This window comes from Salvelinus fontinalis, chromosome 4 (assembly GCF_029448725.1).
Source record: "Salvelinus fontinalis isolate EN_2023a chromosome 4, ASM2944872v1, whole genome shotgun sequence".
Classification (NCBI taxonomy): Eukaryota; Metazoa; Chordata; class Actinopteri; order Salmoniformes; family Salmonidae; genus Salvelinus; species Salvelinus fontinalis.
In genome coordinates this window covers 32851360-32872537 of record NC_074668.1, presented here as the reverse complement: position 1 = coordinate 32872537, position 21178 = coordinate 32851360, and the positions used below count along the sequence as shown (strand labels likewise).

At 46.1% G+C, this 21178-nt stretch overlaps 1 protein-coding gene across 2 annotated transcripts in view; it reads left to right on the top strand.

The window, feature by feature from the left end:
• LOC129853568 (adhesion G protein-coupled receptor A2-like) overlaps positions 1 to 21178 on the top strand; it is a 64473-nt gene continuing 43295 nt past the window's right edge. The window contains exons 1-2 of one of the 2 annotated variants that reach the window (XM_055919736.1): positions 1 to 433; positions 673 to 978. In XM_055919736.1, coding sequence (XP_055775711.1) covers positions 734 to 978 — 245 coding nt within the window. In that variant the 5' untranslated portion in view covers positions 1 to 433; positions 673 to 733. Of the gene's footprint in view, positions 559 to 672; positions 979 to 21178 lie in introns of both variants that reach the window. The other variant, XM_055919735.1, reaches the window with a different exon arrangement.

Sequence of the window (21178 nt, the reverse complement as noted above, 5' to 3'; positions counted from 1 at the left end):
TCAGTGTGACAGAGTGGCAAGCAGAACCGCTAGATTTTGGGAATACAGAGGATCCGATCAGGACCCGTTCTATCGTCTTCCAAATTAACTCAGTTACTTTCAGACAAAGTTTAATTTAAGTTGACACCCGAAGAAATCTTCAGAACATCGTGCCAAACTTATTTCTAAATCTATGAATTAAACGTAAACGGTGGAGGGTATCAGATCTTATTCAATTCAGTATGGAATTTGATTAAAATCACTGAAGTTTGGATATAGGTGGTTTGGACAGATAATGGTAACCAAATTCTATTTGTGACAATCAAATCCAGTGTTGACGCGTTGAAGTGTGTATCAAGGAGATACCATGTGACGGAAAATTGGACAAATACTTAATCTTCATCTCGAATCTTCACATTTCAAGTAGAGTTTTAATTCAGGACAACTGAACGGGGTGAGCTTTACTGGTATTTTCTTAAAGATGAAAGCCACATAGGACTATGCGCGCACGAAGTTGCCATGACATAATGGGAAGCTAGAATATTGGGGGTACCAAATACTGGGAATGCCTTATTACTAGTAAGTTTCTAACATCTTTGAATTTGAATTTAAACGGAAATTGGCCACTTGTCACACATTTGTAAACAAAAAAAAAGCACCAAAAAAACTGTTTTCTTCCTGTCATCGCCCCAGGCACCTTCGTGGTGGAGAAATGGGATGACAGGGGGCAGCTGAGGTGAGACTGATAAGGACAATGATTGTGCCCGGCGTTGGCATCCCGCTCCCGGAGCGTCTGTTGCTGATGTTGGTCCTGCTGTCTGTCTCTGAGTCGAGGCTCACTCAAGCTTGCCATGGGCTCATCACTAGTGGCTGCAGCTGTACAGATGAACGCTCCAAAGCCCACTCCACTCAAACTGTTCGGAAAAGAGTCAGCTGCGGTAACGAAGAACTTTCTGAAACTCCAGAATCCGGCCTGCTACCGAACCAGACCGTTACATTGTAAGTCATACATGCTTATTTTTTTCCCGCTTAAAACTGCGAATTTAAAATAAAAATTCATTTGATTCAAACTTTGAAAGAGGAGATGGGGTCTGGGCATCATGAGTGCCCAAACCAAAATTCCAAATTCCAGAATAATGTATCACTAGTATGATGTAGATATTATATAAAATAATGTTGATAGGGCTACATGTTCATCATTAAGAAACTCTGTTGGGCTTTATTATAGCCCAGAACAGAGTAAGAGAAAAAACATTTGAATAAATAATTCTAGAGGATGATAGAAGGGGCAAAGTGCCAACGTGTAAATGGATTATGGGAAATCTACACCTTAGAGGATAGTTGAAGTTGTGGCAAATGTTGGTATCATATCATCTTAACAGTGTTATACACTGACTATAACTGAATATACACATGAGAAAATACATTATAACCTTGTGTTCACATGCTATGGTAGTATCCACTGTTAGTAGTTGCTGGACCCTTGACTTTATGAACATTTGAACACTTTATGCATGGCATATGCTGATAAACCCTCCAAACCTGACCTTGCAGTCTCAGTTATGATGGTATTTAATGACTGCCTGAGGTAATGGACATGGTTTTGTCCCAAAAAGACCAGAAGTTTACAGCGGCATAGTAACAGACCACATGAGCTGAAAGCTCAAGTCCAATGTCAGTTGTGTCTCTGAAAAGCATAATGTAGGAAGTCTGGTCTGGTCTGGACTGGTGTGGATCCTGACGGAAGACTTTGTGAATTAAAGCCATCATCTGGCCCTGCCCCTTTGTCACAACTCTGTCACTTTAAATCTGCTTCTGACGCAAGGAAACACACTGGGGTTCAGTTCCCTCCTCCCTCCTCGCTGCCCACACCCACCCCACAATCCAGCTGACTTGGCCTTGCTAAACTAGAATAAACAGAAACACATTTCTTCTCTTTTTATCCTCCCTCTCTGTGCTTTAATGGCGGCTTGGCTCCTTCCTTTAATACCATAACATCCCAGCAATCTCAGACAGCCGCCTCACAATCGCCTTCTGTTCAGAAAGGAAGGCTGACTGACAGACCGTTGTCCAGCCGACCGGCCCATGGTGAGACCTCACACTGCTGTCTGACACTTCAATCATCCTGTATCACTGTTAGTCTGATAGACTATTCATGTATGACAGACAATCTGAATTGTTATGATTGATGTGTCTATTCACCAACAAGGGTGGATTTACATTAGTAAAATATGTCTAGTGAGATCTATCTCGCTTCAACATCAGATTTGCAACTTTTCACTTTACACTAGCCTTGGATGTGGTGTGGCCATAGCCAGATTCCTGCTTCAGACGTCCACATACAGTGCCTTTGGAAAGTATTCAGACCCCTTGTCTTCATCCAAATTTTGTTATGTTACAGCCTTTTTCTAAAATGGATTAAATAAATAAAAACCTCACACAATACCCCATAATGACAAAGCAGAAACAGGTTTTTAGACATTTTTGCAAATGGATTAAAAATAAAAAACAGAAATACCTTATTTACATAAGTATTCAGACCCTTTGCTATGAGACTCGAAATTGAGCTCAGGTGCATCCTGTTTCCATTGGTCATCCTTGAGATGTTTCTACAACTTGATTGGAGTCCACCTGTGGTCAATTCTATTGATTGGACATGATTTGGAAAGTCACAAACATGTCCATGTAAGGTCCCACAGTTGACAGTGCAAGTCAGAGCAAAAACGAAAAAATAAATACAAATAAAATAAAACCCATGAGGCCGAAGGAATTGTCTATAGAGCTCTGAGACAGGATTGTGTTGAGGCACAGATCTGGGGAAGGGTACCAAAAAATGTCTGCAGCATTGAAGGTCCCCAAGAACACAGTGGCCTCCATCATTCTTAAATGGAAGAAGTTTGGAACCACCAAGACTCTTCCTAGAGCTGGCTGCCCGTCCAAACTGAGCAATCGGGGAAGAAGGGCCTTGGTCAGGGAGGTGACCAATAACTCAATGGTCATGCTGACAGAGCTCTAAAGTTCCTCTGTGGAGATGGGAGAACCTTCCAGAAGGACAACCATCTCTGCAGCACTCCACCAATCGGGCCTTTATGGTAGAGTGGCTAGACGGAAGCCACTCCTCAGTAAAAGGCACATGACAGCCTGCTTGGAGTTTGCCAAAAGGCACCTAAATACTCTCAGACCACGAGAAACAAGATTCTCTGGTTTGATGAAACCAAGATTGAGCTCTTTGGCCTGAATGCCAAGCGTCATGTTTGGAGGAAACCTAGCACCATCCCTACGGTGAAGCATGGTGGTGGCAGCATCATGATGTGGGGATGGTTTTCAACAGCAGGGACTGGGAAACTAGTCAGGATCAAGGCAAAGATGAACGGAGCAAAGTACAGAGACATACTTAATGAAAACCTGCTCCAGAGCGTTCAGGACCTCAGACTGGGGCGATGTTTCACCTTCCAACAGTACAACAACCCTAAGCACACAGCCAACACAACGCAGGAGTGGCTTCGGGACAAGTCTCTGAATGTCCTTGAGTGGCCAAGCCAAAGCCCGGACTTGAACCTGATCGAACATCTCTGGAGAGACCTGAAAATAGCTGTGCAGCAACGCTCCCCATCCAACCTGACAAAGCTTGAGAGACTCTACAGAGAAGAATGGGAGAAACTCCCCAAATACAGGTGTGTCCAGCTGCGTACAACTGTATTTCAGGAGTTTCTCCCATTCTTCAACAAAGTACTGAGTAAAGGGTCTGAATACTTATGTAAATGTATAATTTCCGTTAAAAATGCTTTTCTAAATTAGCAAACATTTCTAAAAACCTGTTTTTGTTTTTTCATTATATGGTATATTGTATAGATTGATGAGGACAAAAACTATTTAATACATTTTAGAATAAGGCTGTAACCTAACAAAATTTGGAAAAAGTCAAGGGGTCTGAATACTTTACAAAGGCACTGTACATAGGTTTGGGTTGCTCCTAGCAGAACTAGGCGAAGGGACCATCTGTGCTCTCATACTCCCTCAGGGATGGTTAGAAATGTACAGAATGGGGCCCTGGAGGAAAATGGGGGCGGGTCATGTGTAAAGGCAGTCAATGTTGTTCTCCCCCTTAGACGAGAAGGAGCATGGATAGGACCAAGATGCGGATTGAGGGAAATAAGCCATCTTTTAATGAAGAACAGCAAACAAGACACTACAAACTACAAAACAACAAACTAACAAACCTTCAACCGTCCTGTGTGGCCCAAACACTGACACAGGAACAAACACCCACAAAACACCAGTGAAACCCTGGCTGCCTTTGTATGACTCTCAATTAGAGACAAACAATACACACCTGTCTCTAATTGAGAATCATACCAGGCCGAACACAAAACCCCACATAGAAATACAAACATAGACAAACCCACCCAACTCACGCCCTGACCAACTAAAATGAATACAAAACAAAGGAAAACAGGTCAGGAACGTGACAGAACCCCCCCCTTAAGGTGCGAACTCCGGGCGCACCAGCACAAAGTCTAGGGGAGGGTCTGGGTGGGCGTCTGTCCACGGTGGCGGCTCTGGCGGTGGACGAGGTCCCCACCCCACCATAATCAATCCCCGCTTCTTTATCCCCCTCCCAATGACCACCCTCCCACTAACCCCACCTAAATGAAGGGGCAGCACCGGGATAAGGGGCAGCACCGGGACAAGGGGCAGCACCGGGACAAGGGGCAGCACCGGGACAAGGGGCAGCACCGGGACAAGGGGCAACACCGGGACAAGGGGCAGCACCGGCACAAGGGGCAGCACCGGGACAAGGGGCAGCACCGGGACAAGGGGCAGCACCGGGACAAGGGGCAGCACCGGGATAAGGGGCGGCAGGTCCTGGCTGAGGGACTCCGGCAGGTCCTGGCTGAGGGACTCCGGCAGGTCCGGGCTGAGTGGCAGCTCCGGACTGTAGGGCAGCTCCGGACTGTAGGGCAGCTCCGGACTGTAGGGCAGCTCCGGACTGTAGGGCAGCTCCTGACTGGCGGGCAGCTCCTGACTGGCGGGCGTCTCTGGCAGCTCCTGACTGGCGGGCGTCTCTGGCAGCTCCTGACTGGCGGGCGTCTCTGGCAGCTCCTGACTGGCGGGCGTCTCTGGCAGCTCCTGACTGGCGGGCGTCTCTGGCAGCTCCTGACTGGCGGGCGTCTCTGGCAGCTCCTGACTGGCGGGCGTCTCTGGCAGCTCCTGACTGGCGGGCGTCTCTGGCAGCTCCTGACTGACGGACGGCTCTAGCGGCTCCTGACTGACGGACGGCTCTACTGGCTCGGGACAGACGGGCGGCTCTAATGGCTCGTGGCAGACGGCTGACTCAGATGGCGCTGGGCAGACAGATGGCTCAGACGGCGCTGGGCAGACAGATGGCTCAGACGGCGCTGGGCAGACAGATGGCTCAGACGGCGCTGGGCAGACAGATGGCTCAGACGGCGCTGGGCAGACAGATGGCTCAGACGGCGCTGGGCAGACAGATGGCTCAGACGGCGCTGGGCAGACAGATGGCTCAGACGGAGCTGGGCAGACGGGCCGTTCAGGCACCGCTGGGCAGACGGCAGACTCTGGCCGGCTGAGACGCACTATAGGCCTGGTGCGTGGTACCGGAACTGGAGGTACCGGGCTGAGGGCACGCACCTCAGGGCGAGTGCGGGGAGAAGGAACAGTGCGTCCAGGGCTCTGGAGACGCACAGGAGGCTTGGTGCGTGGTGCCGGAACTGGAGGCACCGGGCTGGAGACACGCACCATAGGGAGAGTACGTGGAAGAGGAACAGGGCTCTGGAGATGCACTGGAAGCCTGGTGCGTGGTGTAGACACTGGTGGTACTGAGCTGGGGTGGGAAGGTGGCGCCGGATATACCGGACCGTGAAGGAGGACACGTGCTCTTGAGCACCGAGCCTCCCCAACCTTACCAGGTTGAATGGACCCCGTAGCCCTGCCAGTGCGGCGAGGTGGAATAGCCCGCACTGGGCTATGCAGGCGAACCGGGGACACCACCTGTAAGGCTGGTGCCATGTACACCGGCCCGAGGAGACGTACTGGAGACCAGATACGTTGGGCCGGCTTCATGGCACTCGGCTCGATGCCCAACCTAGCCCTCCCAGTGCGGCAAGGTGGAATAGCCCGCACTGGGCTAAGCACGCGTACTGGGGACACCGTGCGCTTTACCGCATAACACGGTGTCTGACCAGTACGACGCCCTCTTACTCCACGGCAAGCCCGGGGAGTTGGCTCAGGTATCCAACCCGGCTTCGCCACACTCCCCTTTAGCCCCCCCCCAAGAAATTTTTGGGTGAGCCTCTCGGGCTTCCGTGCTAGCCGCGTACCCTCATACCTGCGCTCCTGGGCTGTGGCTGCCTTCTTCTCCTCCCGAGAGCGGCGATTCACACCAACCTTAGCCCAGGGTCCTTCTCCATTGAAAATTTGCTCCCAACTCCATTCCTCTTCTCTCCATTGCCTTAGTTCTTTTTCTCTCTCCTCAATCCGCTTGGTCCTGTTGTGGTGGGTGTTTCTGTAAAGGCAGTCAATGTTGTTCTCCCCCTTAGACGAGAAGGAGCATGGATAGGACCAAGATGCGGATTGAGGGAAATAAGCCATCTTTTAATGAAGAACAGCAAACAAGACACTACAAACTACAAAACAACAAACTAACAAACCTTCAACCGTCCTGTGTGGCCCAAACACTGACACAGGAACAAACACCCACAAAACACCAGTGAAACCCTGGCTGCCTTTGTATGACTCTCAATTAGAGACAAACAATACACACCTGTCTCTAATTGAGAATCATACCAGGCCGAACACAAAACCCCACATAGAAATACAAACATAGACAAACCCACCCAACTCACGCCCTGACCAACTAAAATGAATACAAAACAAAGGAAAACAGGTCAGGAACGTGACATCATGCTTTTTCAATTTCAGTCAGGGGGAGAGTTTAGTCTTTTTTTACATCTAGTCCAGTGGAGGGTCATGTAATGTCATTTGTAATTCATGAAATTCTTATATTTCTCAGTGTTTTAGAATTTGTTGCTTATTCGTCTATATATACAATATATCGATGTGTGCCCAATGCCACCCCTCATCTCTGATTCTCCGCTAGGCGCGCAATATCAAGTGTGTGTATTGGCTAATTAGCGTGGTCTCAATCAAATTATTCATAACAATTTCTATCTATCTGCGTGCCATTTATGATTTTCATATGCACATTTTCATGGAACAGTTTCATTACAATAATAACGTTTTCATTTCTCAAAATCATTGTCACGTGGTTAATCATAAAAATATGAATTTAAATGATGAAAATCTCCAAGTTTGAAATTCAGCTAATGTGACCATCAGCCTCTGCCATATGTACACATTGATACACCATGAGCCATCGGCAGCTAAAGAAATGAGCGCATGGAACTCAGAGATAGTCTATAGGCCAAGGCAGCAGTAGTCCTATAACTTCCATTGTCAACTAATTATCCTAATGAAAATCCAGGTTCATTCAATCGCATTCATCTCTCTACTCCACCTGTCTGCCTCCCTTTCTATCTGTCTTGACTAGCTATTGCTAGTGAAGTGCAATTCTTTAAATCAAATCAATCAACCATGCACGCTGCCCAAATTGTGGGCTCCCCAACTAGGCATAGTGCTACGTGCTTGTGATTTGAAACAATCCACAGCAATTTTTTTAAAGGACCTAGTGATCCTCTGTGGCTAAGTCGTGCTCTCTGGAGAAGTATTTTTAATTATTTTATTTAAATTTACTAGGGGAAACTAAGTTTGGAGTTATGTTTATAAGAACATGTACTTCCATCCCGAGTCTTTTGTGCTGCTGGGATGGTGTAAATAAAATTGGGCTGCATTACACACTGTTATGGGTATTCCAAGAAGATCAACTTTGATGTCTTGCTATAATTGATTTGAATAAAAACAATATGTTTCTTGCCCATGATGTATTTATCAGAGTTATTGACCTCACAATATGCCAGATTCGAGTAATTTACCTAGGCTGTGTTTACACAGGCAGCCCAATTCTGATCTTTCTCCACTAATTGGTCTTTTGACCAATCAGATTGGATTATTTACCAATAATTAGGCAAAATATCAGAAATTGGGATGCCTGTGTAAACGCAGCTATTGTGGTGCTGAAAATGGAAGCGGCAGCAATCATTAGGAATTGGACAGCTCAAGGTGCTGAAAGTAGGCAAATTTGAGTATGCATAATTAATTTCAACCGTCTTCATTTTCATTTGACTTTACAAACACCAAGAGGGCTTTGTGTTGGAGATTACTTCTTCCTATTTAAGAAATAAGAGGTAGGCCTACGTGTTTGACAGATTAAATTAGGCTATAGGTTGGTATCCATAGATTTGCCGGCCAATTCCTTTACCCACCATGCACTCTTTAATAGCCTACTGTACCTCTGTGTCAGTGAAGGGCTGTTAAAACCACGACTCAAATTGAGGGGGTATGAGAGGGTATGCCATAGGCCTACCTTTTATTAAAGAACATTGGTAGAAGCATTGGCCTACCCATTGTTAGCTAAAGATTTTGAAGAAAATAAAACAGATCAAATTATATAAAGTCATCTATAGAAGCGCTTTGGGTCTGCGATGCTTTATGCTAGAAACAAGCTGTAAAATACCCGGGAAAGATGTGACTCCGATGCATATGGGGATATCGTTGTTTAGTTTCTTTGACATTCAGAAGCTGAGCTACAGCTTCTATAGCCGAGGAGCCAAAAATGTACTTTGCTTGGGAAGTATTCTCATTCTGTCACTGTCAATTGATTAAGCTGTTCGCTTTCTGTACAATAGAAGATGATCAAACCCAGAAAGCTTTTAGGGAAACACTTGTGACCTTCTCTCGTTGGGTTAAGCCACGGAACAAGAGTAGCTAGCAGTTAAAGCTTACATTTTTCTGTGTTGGTAGGCCTACTCTGTCTGGGATGGAAATTAATTATTTGCTAACAGGGAGAGTTTCATTGCAAACAAGACACAGTGTTTTGGTACTGGAGAGATATGATAAGATGAACGCATATGCCTGTCTCTCTGTTAATTCTTTGCCTATAATTTCAGTCATTTCTGTGGTATTCTGCTAAGGTCTCCAGATATATAAAATCACGTAGAATTGCATGAAATGTTTATAAAATCAAAATATGTTGATAGATTCAGTGCTTTGACTATAAAGGAGATTTTCCCATCATTACTCTTGTCCATGGTGGTCTACGAACCCACATGGTGGCCCGCAGCCCTGTGCGCTATCAAAATGTTGTCATGTAATGCTTACAGGAGGAAGAACAGTTTCTAAAACTGTGCAAGTGATATAAAACACAAAATATTCATTAATATGCTGTAATGTGTAAACACTTTACCAAGTAGCCAACCTGCTGGCACCAAACCCTTGTAATTACAGTAAAATACTGTGAAACGCGATAGGTAGCCTAGCGGTAGGTAGCCTAGCGGTAGGTAGCCTAGTGGTTAAGAGCGTTGGGAGAGTAATTGAAAGGTCGATGGTTAGAATCCCCTAGCCAACTAGGTGAAAAATCTGTCAATGTGCCCCTGATTCCAAGATGACGTAGCAGTCAGACATTTGTTTTGTCTTGTCTTGTCCTGTCCCGTGTATATATCGTTTTCTTCGTATATTTCGTATATATTTTTTATATTTTTGAATCTCAATTTCCATCTACAGACTGAACATATTCTCCTGCAACCCGCCTCACCCAATATGGTATGGATCTGCTATTTTTTATACTTTAGAACCGGAACCCCCATCAGAAGCTAGCCAGCTAACTAGCTACTAGCTAGTAGTCAGTTAGCCACTGCTAGCGGTCATCACCGTTAACTCGGGCATCAGCCAGCCTCAGTCGGGTCAATTCCTGCCAGTCTGCACAGCGCGATATCAACCCAGAGCATATCGGACTGCTCTTTCTCTACCACATCTCCGGATTCCTACTGCAAGCTCTGAACCTTTACACCGGATCATCACAGCTAGCTAGTTGCTATCCGAGTGGCTACTCCTGCCTAACATCTCTGTCCCAAAGCAAGCACCAGTTAGCCTCGAGCTAGGCCCATCTCCAGGCTAGCCAAAGAGATCCATCAGACAATTCCTGGGCTTCAATACCTCTTTTGCCAATTGGCCTGGACCGTTTGCTGCCGACCCCGAGCCCCGCCAATCCATCACGACTGGTCTACCGACGTAACCGCCTGAGGGAGTTTCAACAGGCTCTTTTCTCTGTATATATCAATGACGTTGCTCTTGCTGCTGGTGATTCTCTGATCCACCTCTACGCAGACGACACCATTCTGTATACATCTGGCTCTTCTTTGGACACTGTACTAACAAACCTCCAAATGAACTTCAACGCCATACAACACTCTGGCCTCCAACTGCTTTTAAATGCTAGTAAAACAAAGTGCATGCTCTTCAACCGATTGCTGCCTGCACCCTCCCGCCAGACTAGCATCACTACTCTGGACGGTTCTGACCTAGAATATGTGGACAACTACAAATACCTAGGTGTCTGGTTAGACTGTAAACTTTCCTTCCAGACTCACATTAAGCCTCTCCAATCCAAAATTAAATCTAGAATCGGCTTCCTATTTCGCAACAAAGCCTCCTTCACTCATGCTGCCAAACATAGGCTCGTAAAACTGACCAACTTACCGATCCTACCGATCTACAAAATAGCCTCCAACACTCTACTCAGCAAACTGGATGTAGTCTATCACAGTGCCATCCGTTTTGTCACCAAAGCCCCATATACCACCCACCACTGCGACCTGTATGCTCTCGTTGGCTGGCCCTCACTACATATTCGTCACCAAACCCACTGGCTCCAGGTCATCTATAAGTCTTTGCTAGGTAAAGCCCCACCTGATCTCAGCTTACTGGTCACCATAGCAACATCCACCCATAGTACGCGCTCCAGCAGGTATATTTCACTGGTCATCCCCAAAGCCAACACTTACTTTGGCCGCCTTTCCTTCCAGTTCTCTGCTGCCAATGACTGGAACGAATTGCAAAAATCGCTGAAGCTGGAGTCTTATATCTCCCTCTCTAACTTTAAGCATCAGCTGTCAGAGCAGCTTGTCGATCACTGTACCTTTACACAGCCAATCTGTAAATAGCACACCCAACTACCTCATCCCCATATTATTACTTACCCTCTTGCTCTTTTGCACCCCAGTATCTCTACTTGCACATCATCATCTGCACATCTATCACTCCAGTCTTAATGCTAAATTGTAATTATTTAGCCCATATGGCCTATTTATTGCCTTACCTCCCTACTCTTCTACATTTGCACACACTCTACATAGATGTTTTCTACTGTGTTATTGACTGTACGTTTGTGTATGTGTAACTCTGTGTTGTTGTTTTTGTCGCACTGCTTTGCTTTATCTTGGCCAGGTCGCAGTTGTAAATGAGAACTTATTCTCAACTGGCCTACCTGGTTAAATAAAGGTGAAATAAAAATAAAATAAATTGAGCAAGGAACTTAACGCTATTTGCTCCTGTAAGTTGCTCTGGATAAGAGTGTCTGCTAAAATGTAAAATGTAGGTAATACAAACCCCTCCCCTCAATTCATTTGATTAATTCATCCATCCATTCATTCATTCCGATTATGGTAGCGTTTACTTTTTTTAACTGTATAATACTGTCAATACACAGTAATTGTTTTGATACCGTATTTATATTACAGTAGAATCCTGAGCTATATGTACACATATGAAGCTGCTACCAAATACTCCAAAGAACACAATGTTTTTACTAATTGAAGTGTTTCCCAAGGTACTCCGCTCCTCCACAATCCCACAATACTCCTTTTCTCTGACCCAGTGGGAGCATCACTCGCCTCTATATGGCGCAGTAAAACCTCAGACTGGGCCATTGGTGCATGCAAAGGAGGTACATCCAGAGGATTTATGCCAGAGGGAGCCCAAGGCGGCTAGCGGTCCATTTATAGGGCCTTGTGTTTTTGCTTAATAAAGGCAGCATAAACATCTGCGGAACACATTTCTCAGAACTAGAGGATAGGAAAGAATTTTTAAAAATTGCCTAGGTGGCAGCAGTGGAGGTGATTGAAGATAATATTGCATCCCTGCACCTACTAATTTCACTTTATTTGTTTTCCTACACATGTTTAGCATACCGTGACACTTTTATGTGGCTGTGTATTAGGAGCAAACAATTCCTTCTCACATTCATGTGAAAAACTGTCCAAGGCCATCCTTACCATTTCCTTACTGAAATACAAGGTGACTGGAAAGGTAATTTGCAGAAAGCTTTCAATGAATTGCACCAAACACTGATGCTCTCATCCTCACTCCTGACATTAGCTCCAGATGTGGAATGTGAAAAGTTGTGTTGATATTCCTGTTATTCCTGACATTCCTTACTCTGTGCAGACTGTATCCTAGGTGCAGTAGGGGGGCTCAGCCTTTGCCTGCTCTGCATCATTCCCTCCCCAGATTTGGTTACCTGTTGCCCAGGCCCTCTCCTGGGGCAGGTTAGAGGAATATCCTGCTCCATGTTTCCATGCAGCCAGCGGTGGAAAGGGCTATGGTGCTAGGGGACACCAGGCCTGACCCAGGTCTTCTGGGGCTGACTGCTACGTTTAATGCAAAACAGCTGGCCCCCATGAACATTCCAGCTGAGGCTGCTCAGCCCATGGGAAATCCCAACGGGGGTTTGTTTATTAAAAGTATTAGTTGGATGTTTGTTGTTCCAGTGGACCATAAAGGAACAAACAGTGAGCCTAACACTGTCACCTCCTCCTGCGACTCACCACACCTTGTGGGCTTTGGATTGGTTGAGCAATGTGTGGGAAATTTAAATCAGTTAGGTTGAAGTATATCAGATAGCATTGGATATCCTCCATTAGTGTATGTTAAAATATTTTAAATGGCTGCCCTTTGGTAAATTGTTCATTGACTTACAACTTATCAGTGGTTTAGGGTTACAATTCTATTCCCAGCCTATTCCCAGCCAATTCTCCATGAGTTAGTCATCTTTTCCCTCATTCTCTCTATCTCTCCCTCTTTCTCTCCCTACCTCCCCACCCCTCTATCATGAGTTCATCCACACACAGTAACTCTCAACATAAATATTTAGCCGTCTTGGTAGGATACTGCCATGTCTAAACTCCTTCCAGATGTGAGCCTGCTCAGGGCAGGGCTGTGTTTAGGGCTAATTGCACACGGCTGTGAAGGCGAGGGATAGCAGGGAGAGGGAGAGAAGAGGTATAGCAGTGGGAAGAGGGAGAAGAGGTAGAGAAGGGTGAGAATGAAGGAGAAGAGAGAGAAGAGGTACAGCAGAGGAGAGAGAAAAATGGTAGAACAGAGGGAGAGGGAGAAAAGAGAGCGGAAGAGGCTGAGTCTACAGGCTTGGCAGCATTGTCGGTCAGTGCCGTTTAAGATTAGTGAGGATGATTTGTTTTTAATGAGCATGGTCTTATTTCTATTACAGCATACTGGATGACTGTCATTCATATTCCATTCACCGAGCTCAATGTAACATGGCTAGGCTTAGGCTACTACGTGACACTCAAATTTGCTCTATACCCATCATGAAGTTTACAACGTAGGTGCACAGATCGAGAGAAAAATTTGAGTAATCAAGGTGACAGACAGTGACACATTCAATACCGCCTTGCACGCTCTTGCCTGCATCTAGCTGATCTGGGGTGCAAACATAGGTCCAAACAGTTGCAAAAAGTTCAAATTCAGGTAGGTCCATCCCCGTTTTGTTCCGTTTGCAACTGAATCGACGGAATGAATACAACCCTGATCACCCGCACACATAGTTCACTTTCAAAGCAGCCACATACAGCATCATCACTTTGCTAGTAGTATAATTCCTTCTGGCATCTACGCACTGTCCTAGTCTCACCTTTTCCCTTCTCTTGTGGACTTCAATGCACAACACGAAAAAATCTCTCCAAGCCAAACTTTCCTACGATAACTGTTAACCGCTACACGTCCTACATCATTGTCACCATATTAGCTAACGTCATAGTCAACACAATCCAATCCATGTGTACAATCACGCAGTACAGTGTACAGCAAGCAGTTTAGCAGTTCAGCGGTGGGCCCCGGTGGCAATAAATTAATAAAACCGAAAGATTACCTTGACTTGCTGTGTTGGATAGCCTTAGACAGCTAGCTAACATAAAGACCTTTGTGGAAGTTGTCATAATTACTATGTAAGTCTATGGAAGGGCCTGTGAACCATGATGCGCTTAGGTTTGGTTTTGAAGTCAATGTACCCAGAGGAGGATGGAAAATAGATGTCCTCCAGCTACACCATGGTGCTACTCTACAAAGTGCTGTTGAAGTTATTATAGACCTTAATTGCAAAACAGTGTGTTTTAATAGTTACTTGGTGATGTGGATATATTTAGTTTAGTTTTATCTAAAAAGGATAACTTTTTGTATTTTTCTTAGATTCACTGAGTAGAATGGTCCTCCCCTTCCTCCTCTGAGAAACCTCCACTTGTTCATAGGGATGTGGCCCAGGAGGCTGACTGCTCCCCAGTCTCTGCCTCTCTCTTTGCTTACCGGACCTCAGGCACTGGGGGAAGAGCCAGGGAAGAGACTGAACCTATAGTATAGTTTCGATACATTAGCATCATTTCATGAAAAGTAATTTGATGTTAACCACCTGGTAATAAGTATTTATTTATTTAACCAAATATTAGGACTAAATGTTGAATACATTTTCCATTGTGTGTAGCTATATAGTTTTGGGAATGTGTGTGTGTTTGGTTGTGTGTATGTGTGTCTGTGCCTGTGTCAGTGTGTGTCTGTGTGCGTGCATGCATACTTGCGTGTGTGTTATGTAGTTTAGCACTTTGTGAAGGATACAGATAGATCACATTTCTTTTAGCAAGGTCTGGAGAACCATGGATCCTCTGTCTCTAATGGTTAATAACACTGTAGCACTGAGGTGGTGAAAACACATCTTCAGTGGGAGGGAGTGTGCTGTCTATAAGTCTGGGTGGTTATAATTTATGCTTTTATAAAAGTCAAAACCTCTCCCCTCCTTTGCCATTTGTTTTCACTGTTGTCTGTTACTGATGACCTTGGTCCAGCGAGTGCCAACCCAAAGGAGTGGCCGCAGATGTGAGGGGTGGCAGGCTGGGCGGCACCAATGCCTGTCCTTGGCCGTCAGCAGGCACTGAGAGGAATGTGTAGCAGCAGGACACCCCCTCAGACAGCTGCAGTGAGGCTGCTCTCTGCCTGCGTGGGCGCAGTAGGGCCTGGGTTCTGTCCCTACTGTACACCACTGTCTATATGGATTCTAATGGGAGTGTTATAGCGTCTCCCATCCATCCAACATTGTGATCTTCAAGTTTCAAGTTTTATTAGTCGTATGTACGGGATACACATGGTATACACCATCCAACCAAATGCATCTTGGGAGTGGGGTGGGCCGTGTGGTGTTATCAAAAGGGCTAGCAGATGTGCCATTGGTTTGTGTTGGGTCTGTGAGTCAGTATGTGTTGAGACAGGAGTATGTCGATGAAATGTCCCAACAGCCATCTTATCAGCAGAGAGAATTCCAAAAGCTTGGAGTAGTGGAGCACTCGGAACACACAGGCATTCCTGCTGGGAGAGGGTTTATTTATGTGTGGAAAGGTGTTTAAAGGAGGGGGAGTGGACTCTCCTACATCCACACATGTTAGGTGGGGCTAGGGTTGTTGCGGACCCTATTACCACCACATCGTTGGTCACGAGTCGTGAAGGTAGTCAAATTCCACATGACATTTAAGTCATGGTAATTATGCTTCTCCAAGCTCTGATGCTCCTGATGGTCATTAGTAGTCTACCAAACTTGCTAACTGCCTGGTACTCAGCACTCTGTTGTTCCTCTAATCACTCTGACATCAATGCAAATGTAATCGAAAATATAATCAAACACTTCATGAGAGCCCATGAGCTCATGTTGCGCAACATTTCTATATTGCATGAGAAAAAGAGTGATGGTCTCTATTAAAAAGAGGAGGATGTTGCGCAACATTTCAATAGGCTATGCAATTGCGCGAGAAAACAGAGTGATGGTATCACGTTTCAGGCAAGACCCAAATGCAGACTGTGTTGAAGTAACAATGTTTATTACAGCAACAGGGGCAGGCAAACGACAGGTCAAGGCAGGCAGGGGTCGATAATCCAGAGTAGTGGGTCAAAGGTACAGGATGGCAGGCATGCTCAGGGTCAGGTCAGGCAGAGGTCGTTAATCCAGAGTAAGGGCAAAGGTACCGGACGGCAGGCAGGCTCAGGGGCAGGCAGAGTGGTCAGGCAGGCGGGCTCAGAGTCAGGACAGGCAAGGGTCAAAACCAGGAGGTCGAGAAAAATAGTTGAACAAACAAGACAAACTGGTAAAAGACAAACGGAAAACACAGGTATAAGTACCCAGGGGATAATGGGGAAGATGGGCGATGCTTGGAGGGGGGTGGAGACAAGCAGTAGGACAGGTGAAACAGATCAGGGCATGACTCTATCCCCCCCTCTAGGGATGCCACCTGGCATCCTACCTGGTTGAGTGGGGTGTCGGCGTTGTAAATCAGAGATGAGGCCTGGGTCCAGGATGCCCCTAGCGGAGACCCAGCACCTCTCCTCCGGGCCATAACCCTCTCAGTCAACCAGGTACTGGAATCCCCTGCCGCGAGGTCGAACCTTCAGGAGACGTCTCACCGTGTATGCCGGTTGTCCGTTGATGAGATGGGGGAGGGGTGGGCCTGGAAACAGGAGACAAAGGGCTGTGAGACATGGGTTTATATCTAGATACATCTAAAGTAGTAAGTTAATGGTGGGTACGGGGCAACAGAGGACGAACAGCAGAGGGGATAATGGTTTGGAGCAAGGGGGAAAGGTCTTGGCTTCCGGGTGTTTAGCCGCAGGGCTTTAGTGGCGTGCCAGCGCATCCCGCCTAACATACTTGGGTACCGGTCGGTGCTGCGGAAGCAAAGTGGCCCGGGCCTTACTGAACCCCTCCCGGAGGTCCTGGTACTCCGCGCGAATAGCGGAGATGTTCGGGGCAATTTTCAAGTCCCCAGGAATACCTCCTGGGGCAAGCAGAGCTGATTTCAGGCAATGAGCATGGCAGAACGGGCTCCAGCCCACAATGGCACCAGTAGACCAGTCGATCGAGGGATTGTGTCGCTGGAGCCCAGAGAATCCCAATACCACAGGAACCTGTGGAGACGCAATTATCAGGAATTGGATCGTCTCGCTGTGGTTCCCTGATGGGGGTGGCATGGTGGGTGACCCAGCCTATAGTGCACCCGTCCAGCGTTCTAACATCCATGGGAATGGAGAGGGGTTGAGTGGAGATGCCCAGCTCGGACGCCAGGGTAACGTCCATAAGTCTCTTATCGGCACCCGAGTTAATGAGAATCTGGAGAGACTTGGACTGGTCGCCCCACAGCATGGTGGCATGGAGAGGGGGGCAAGAAGCAAAGTTATCTTTAAGACCCACCAGAGTACTCATTCCTACCAATGAGCTAGGTCTCTTGAAGGGACAGGTAGACACATAATGACCGGCAGTACCGCAATACAGACACCTCTGGGTGTTAAGTCTGCGTACGCATTCGGCTGGATACAACCCTAGCCCTGCCGAGCTGCATCGGTTTGGGTTGAGGCAAATCGGCAGTCTTCGGAGGCTCTTGGAGGAACTCAGGTAAGCTCGGATCCTCTCGGGGACGACTTTCGGAGTTCATCAGATGCAAGGTGGGATCCTTGAGTGAGCGATTGGGACCGCAATCAGACCTCTTCTTCCTCCTACGTTCCCGTAGCTAACCATCGATCCAGATGGTTAAAGTGATGAGTGAGTCGAGATCTTTCGGTAGTTCCCGGGTTGCAAGCTCGTCCTTCCTCTGATAATCCGCGCAGGAACGTGTCGAACAGCGCTTCTGGGTTCCAGGCACCCTCCGCTGCTAGCGTGCGGAAATCCACCGCATAGTCTGCCTCACTGAGGGAGTCCTGCCAAAGCTGGAGTAACTTCCGGGCAGTTTCTCTCCCGAACACCAGAGAATCAAACATTTTTCAAAGGTACAGGACGGCTGGCAGGCTCACTGTCAGGTCAGGCAGAGGTCGGTAATCCAGAGTAGGGGCCAAGGTACCGGACGGCAGGCAGGCTCAGGGTTAGGGGCAGGCAGAGTGGTCAGGCAGGCGGGCTCAGAGTCAGGACAGGCAAGGGTCAAAACCAGGAAGGCGAGAAAAAGAGAGACTGGGAAAAAGCAAGAGTTAAGACAAAACACTGGTTGACTTGAACAAACAAGACAAACTGGCAAAAGACAAACAGAAAACACAGGTATAAGTACCCAGGGGATAATGGGAAAGATGGGCGACACCTGGAGGGGGGTGGAGACAAGAAGAAGGACAGGTGAAACAGATCAGGGCATGACAGATGGCCTCTACTAAAAATTGGAGGATCAGCTTTCTATAGGCTAGGCCTACTATATTTATTTCTCAACTTTCCTAATATTAAGCACATTTCTTATATTTACAACAGGAGTATAGCCTACCTGGCTGGCATGAAAATATACCACTGGGAAAAGCGTCCTCCATTTGTTATTTAAGTGCCTATATTCCTTTTGTTTTATTCCCACTGACCCTGTTTCGATACAGGTGCTTGCTAATGGTCCATTCTAAATCAAAACAAATTTCAAACATATATTACTTAATATATGTAAAGACAAGGTTAAATCAAGAATAGTCTGATGGATGAAAATATTAGCCTATCACATGTGAATTATATATTATCACTTGTGAATGATTCTCAGCATAAGAAACCATGCCTTGTTTTTGGCGACTTTTTCGAATCATAGTAGACCTACACCTTATAGTAGACCTACACCTCATGTAGCCTAGCTCATAGTATACCTACACCTCATGTAGCCTAGCTCATAGTAGACCTACACCTCATAGTAGACCTACACCTCATAGTAGACCTACACCTCATGTAGCCTAGCTCATAATAGACCTACACCTCATAGTAGACCTACACCTCATGTAGCCTAGCTCATAGTAGACCTACACCTCATGTAGCCTAGCTCATAGTAGACCTACACCTCATAGTAGACCTACACCTCACAGTAGACCTTTAACCTCATGTAGCCTAGCTCATAATAGACCTACACCTCATAGTAGACCTACACCTCACAGTAGACCTATACCTCATGTAGCCTAGCTCATAGGCCTATATGTTTTATAAAGGTTTGTATCACAACTAAAGTGGCCAAATAACTTCTTAAAATGAAGCACATTCATCCGCTTTACAAGGGGTGTAGAGCCTAACTGGCATACATAAGCAGCACGTGAGTTTCAAGTCTGGGAAGACTTTTCCACTAAAGGAACATTCGTGCTTATAGCCTACTACCATGTGCGCATTTCTGTGCTTGTAATGTGAAGAAATAGCCTAATAAATTATCAACATTTTAAGCTAAATGTTCTGATCTGTTGCGTCAGCCACATTGCGTAAAAAAACGTTTTTGTTGATGCTAGTGGTTGTATTAATTTTGGATCTATTGCATCCCACAACTGTCCCAGACTATGTTTGGAACCTTTATTTCTCCCACAGAATAGAATAGGTCAACTTTTGTACTATGAGGGATAGTAGATTGACATAGGCTAGTAATTTTGCTGTTCGTTAGGCCTACTCATCTTGTTGGCTGACGAAAAGCAAATATGGACAGTTCTTCTTATATCTTCAATATGCACCTCGGAATTGGATAAGGACTCGCGCAGTTACGTCCCCAATGTGTCTGTCTTCACTTGTAGCCTGTGAGAAAGACCCGATCATGTGATGGAGTGTGCAGAACTCAGGGAGAAGTGCACAATGGCCACTGGCCACAAAAGGCATGGATTATTTTAGAATGCATTACGGCCACACAAAGGGGATGCCCTGGGAAATTCTAGGCATTATCAAGTGCTTGTCAAATTGGGAATGAGTGACTGATGCTGTGTGTACAGCCTGTGCAAAAAACAATGCAGAGCTCATGTCTTCTATGCGACTTTTTTCAAATCATCATTAGAGTCACATCAGGCAGCCTCACAATGTATTAAAACCCGGCTGACGAAATTGTGTGACCACCACAGCCCTAGGTGGGGCACTGGATAGCAATAAATAAATACAAAAAATAAATACTAAAAATAAAAACAAAGGCCTGACACTGGATACCCAGGGCACTATGAACAGCCTCAGCACCTGTCAATGCCACACATACCCAGGACCTGCCTGACTGGGGGCTCAAGGGAAAAGTCACAGCTCTGGAAATAACACTTCTTTGATATCTACTGTATGTTTCCGTTTGTCCATCTCTGATGAATTCATACATTTACATTTTAGTAATTTAGCAGGCTCTCTTATCCAGAGAGACTTACTGATAGTGCATTCATCTTAAGATACTGTGGCTAGGGGGAAGCTAGTTCCACCATTGGGGTGCCAGGAGTGAGAAGGTCTTTGACTGGGCTGAGCGGGATCTAACCTCCCCGTAAGGGTGGGACAGCCAAGAGACCAGAGGTGGCAGAGCGGAGTGCTCTGGTTGGGGTGTCTGGTTTAAGTAATAGTCTGAAGGTCAGGAGGGAAAGTTCCCCTTGCTGCTCCATAGGTAAGCACCATGGTTTTGTAGTGGATGCGAGCTTTGACTGGAAGCCAGTAGGAGGACTTGGAAAGGTTGAACACCAGACGGGCTGCTGACGTTCTGGATAAGTTACAAGGGTGTACATAGTTCATTCATCACTTGAGATTGTTGCTCAAAATGCCACGATCTTCAGACTTGACAAAAACAGAGAAATATGTTGTCATGGCAACATTACACCCTTGATTGACTTTTGTTATTGTAATGTTTCCTTTTATACAGCTCCTTCTTATCATACTCCAAAAAGTAAATGACTCTCTGGTTATTCTTCTCCTGATATAGCCCCCACCCGTCTGTCTGTCTTCTCCTTCCCCTCTCTTCCCCGTGCTGAACCACAGAAATGGCCTCCAGAGTTTCTGCTTTGGGAGCAGTAGACTGCACACCCACAGAATAAGGCGGTGGGTGTCCGTGCTGAGAATGCATGCGGTCACAAGTTTGTGTGTGTGACCACTTCTGTGTAAGTGTTTGTGTGATACTGAGAATTGATATCTGAAGATAGTAAGAATATCCACTCGTATGTTTAATGTTGGACATATTTCAGATAG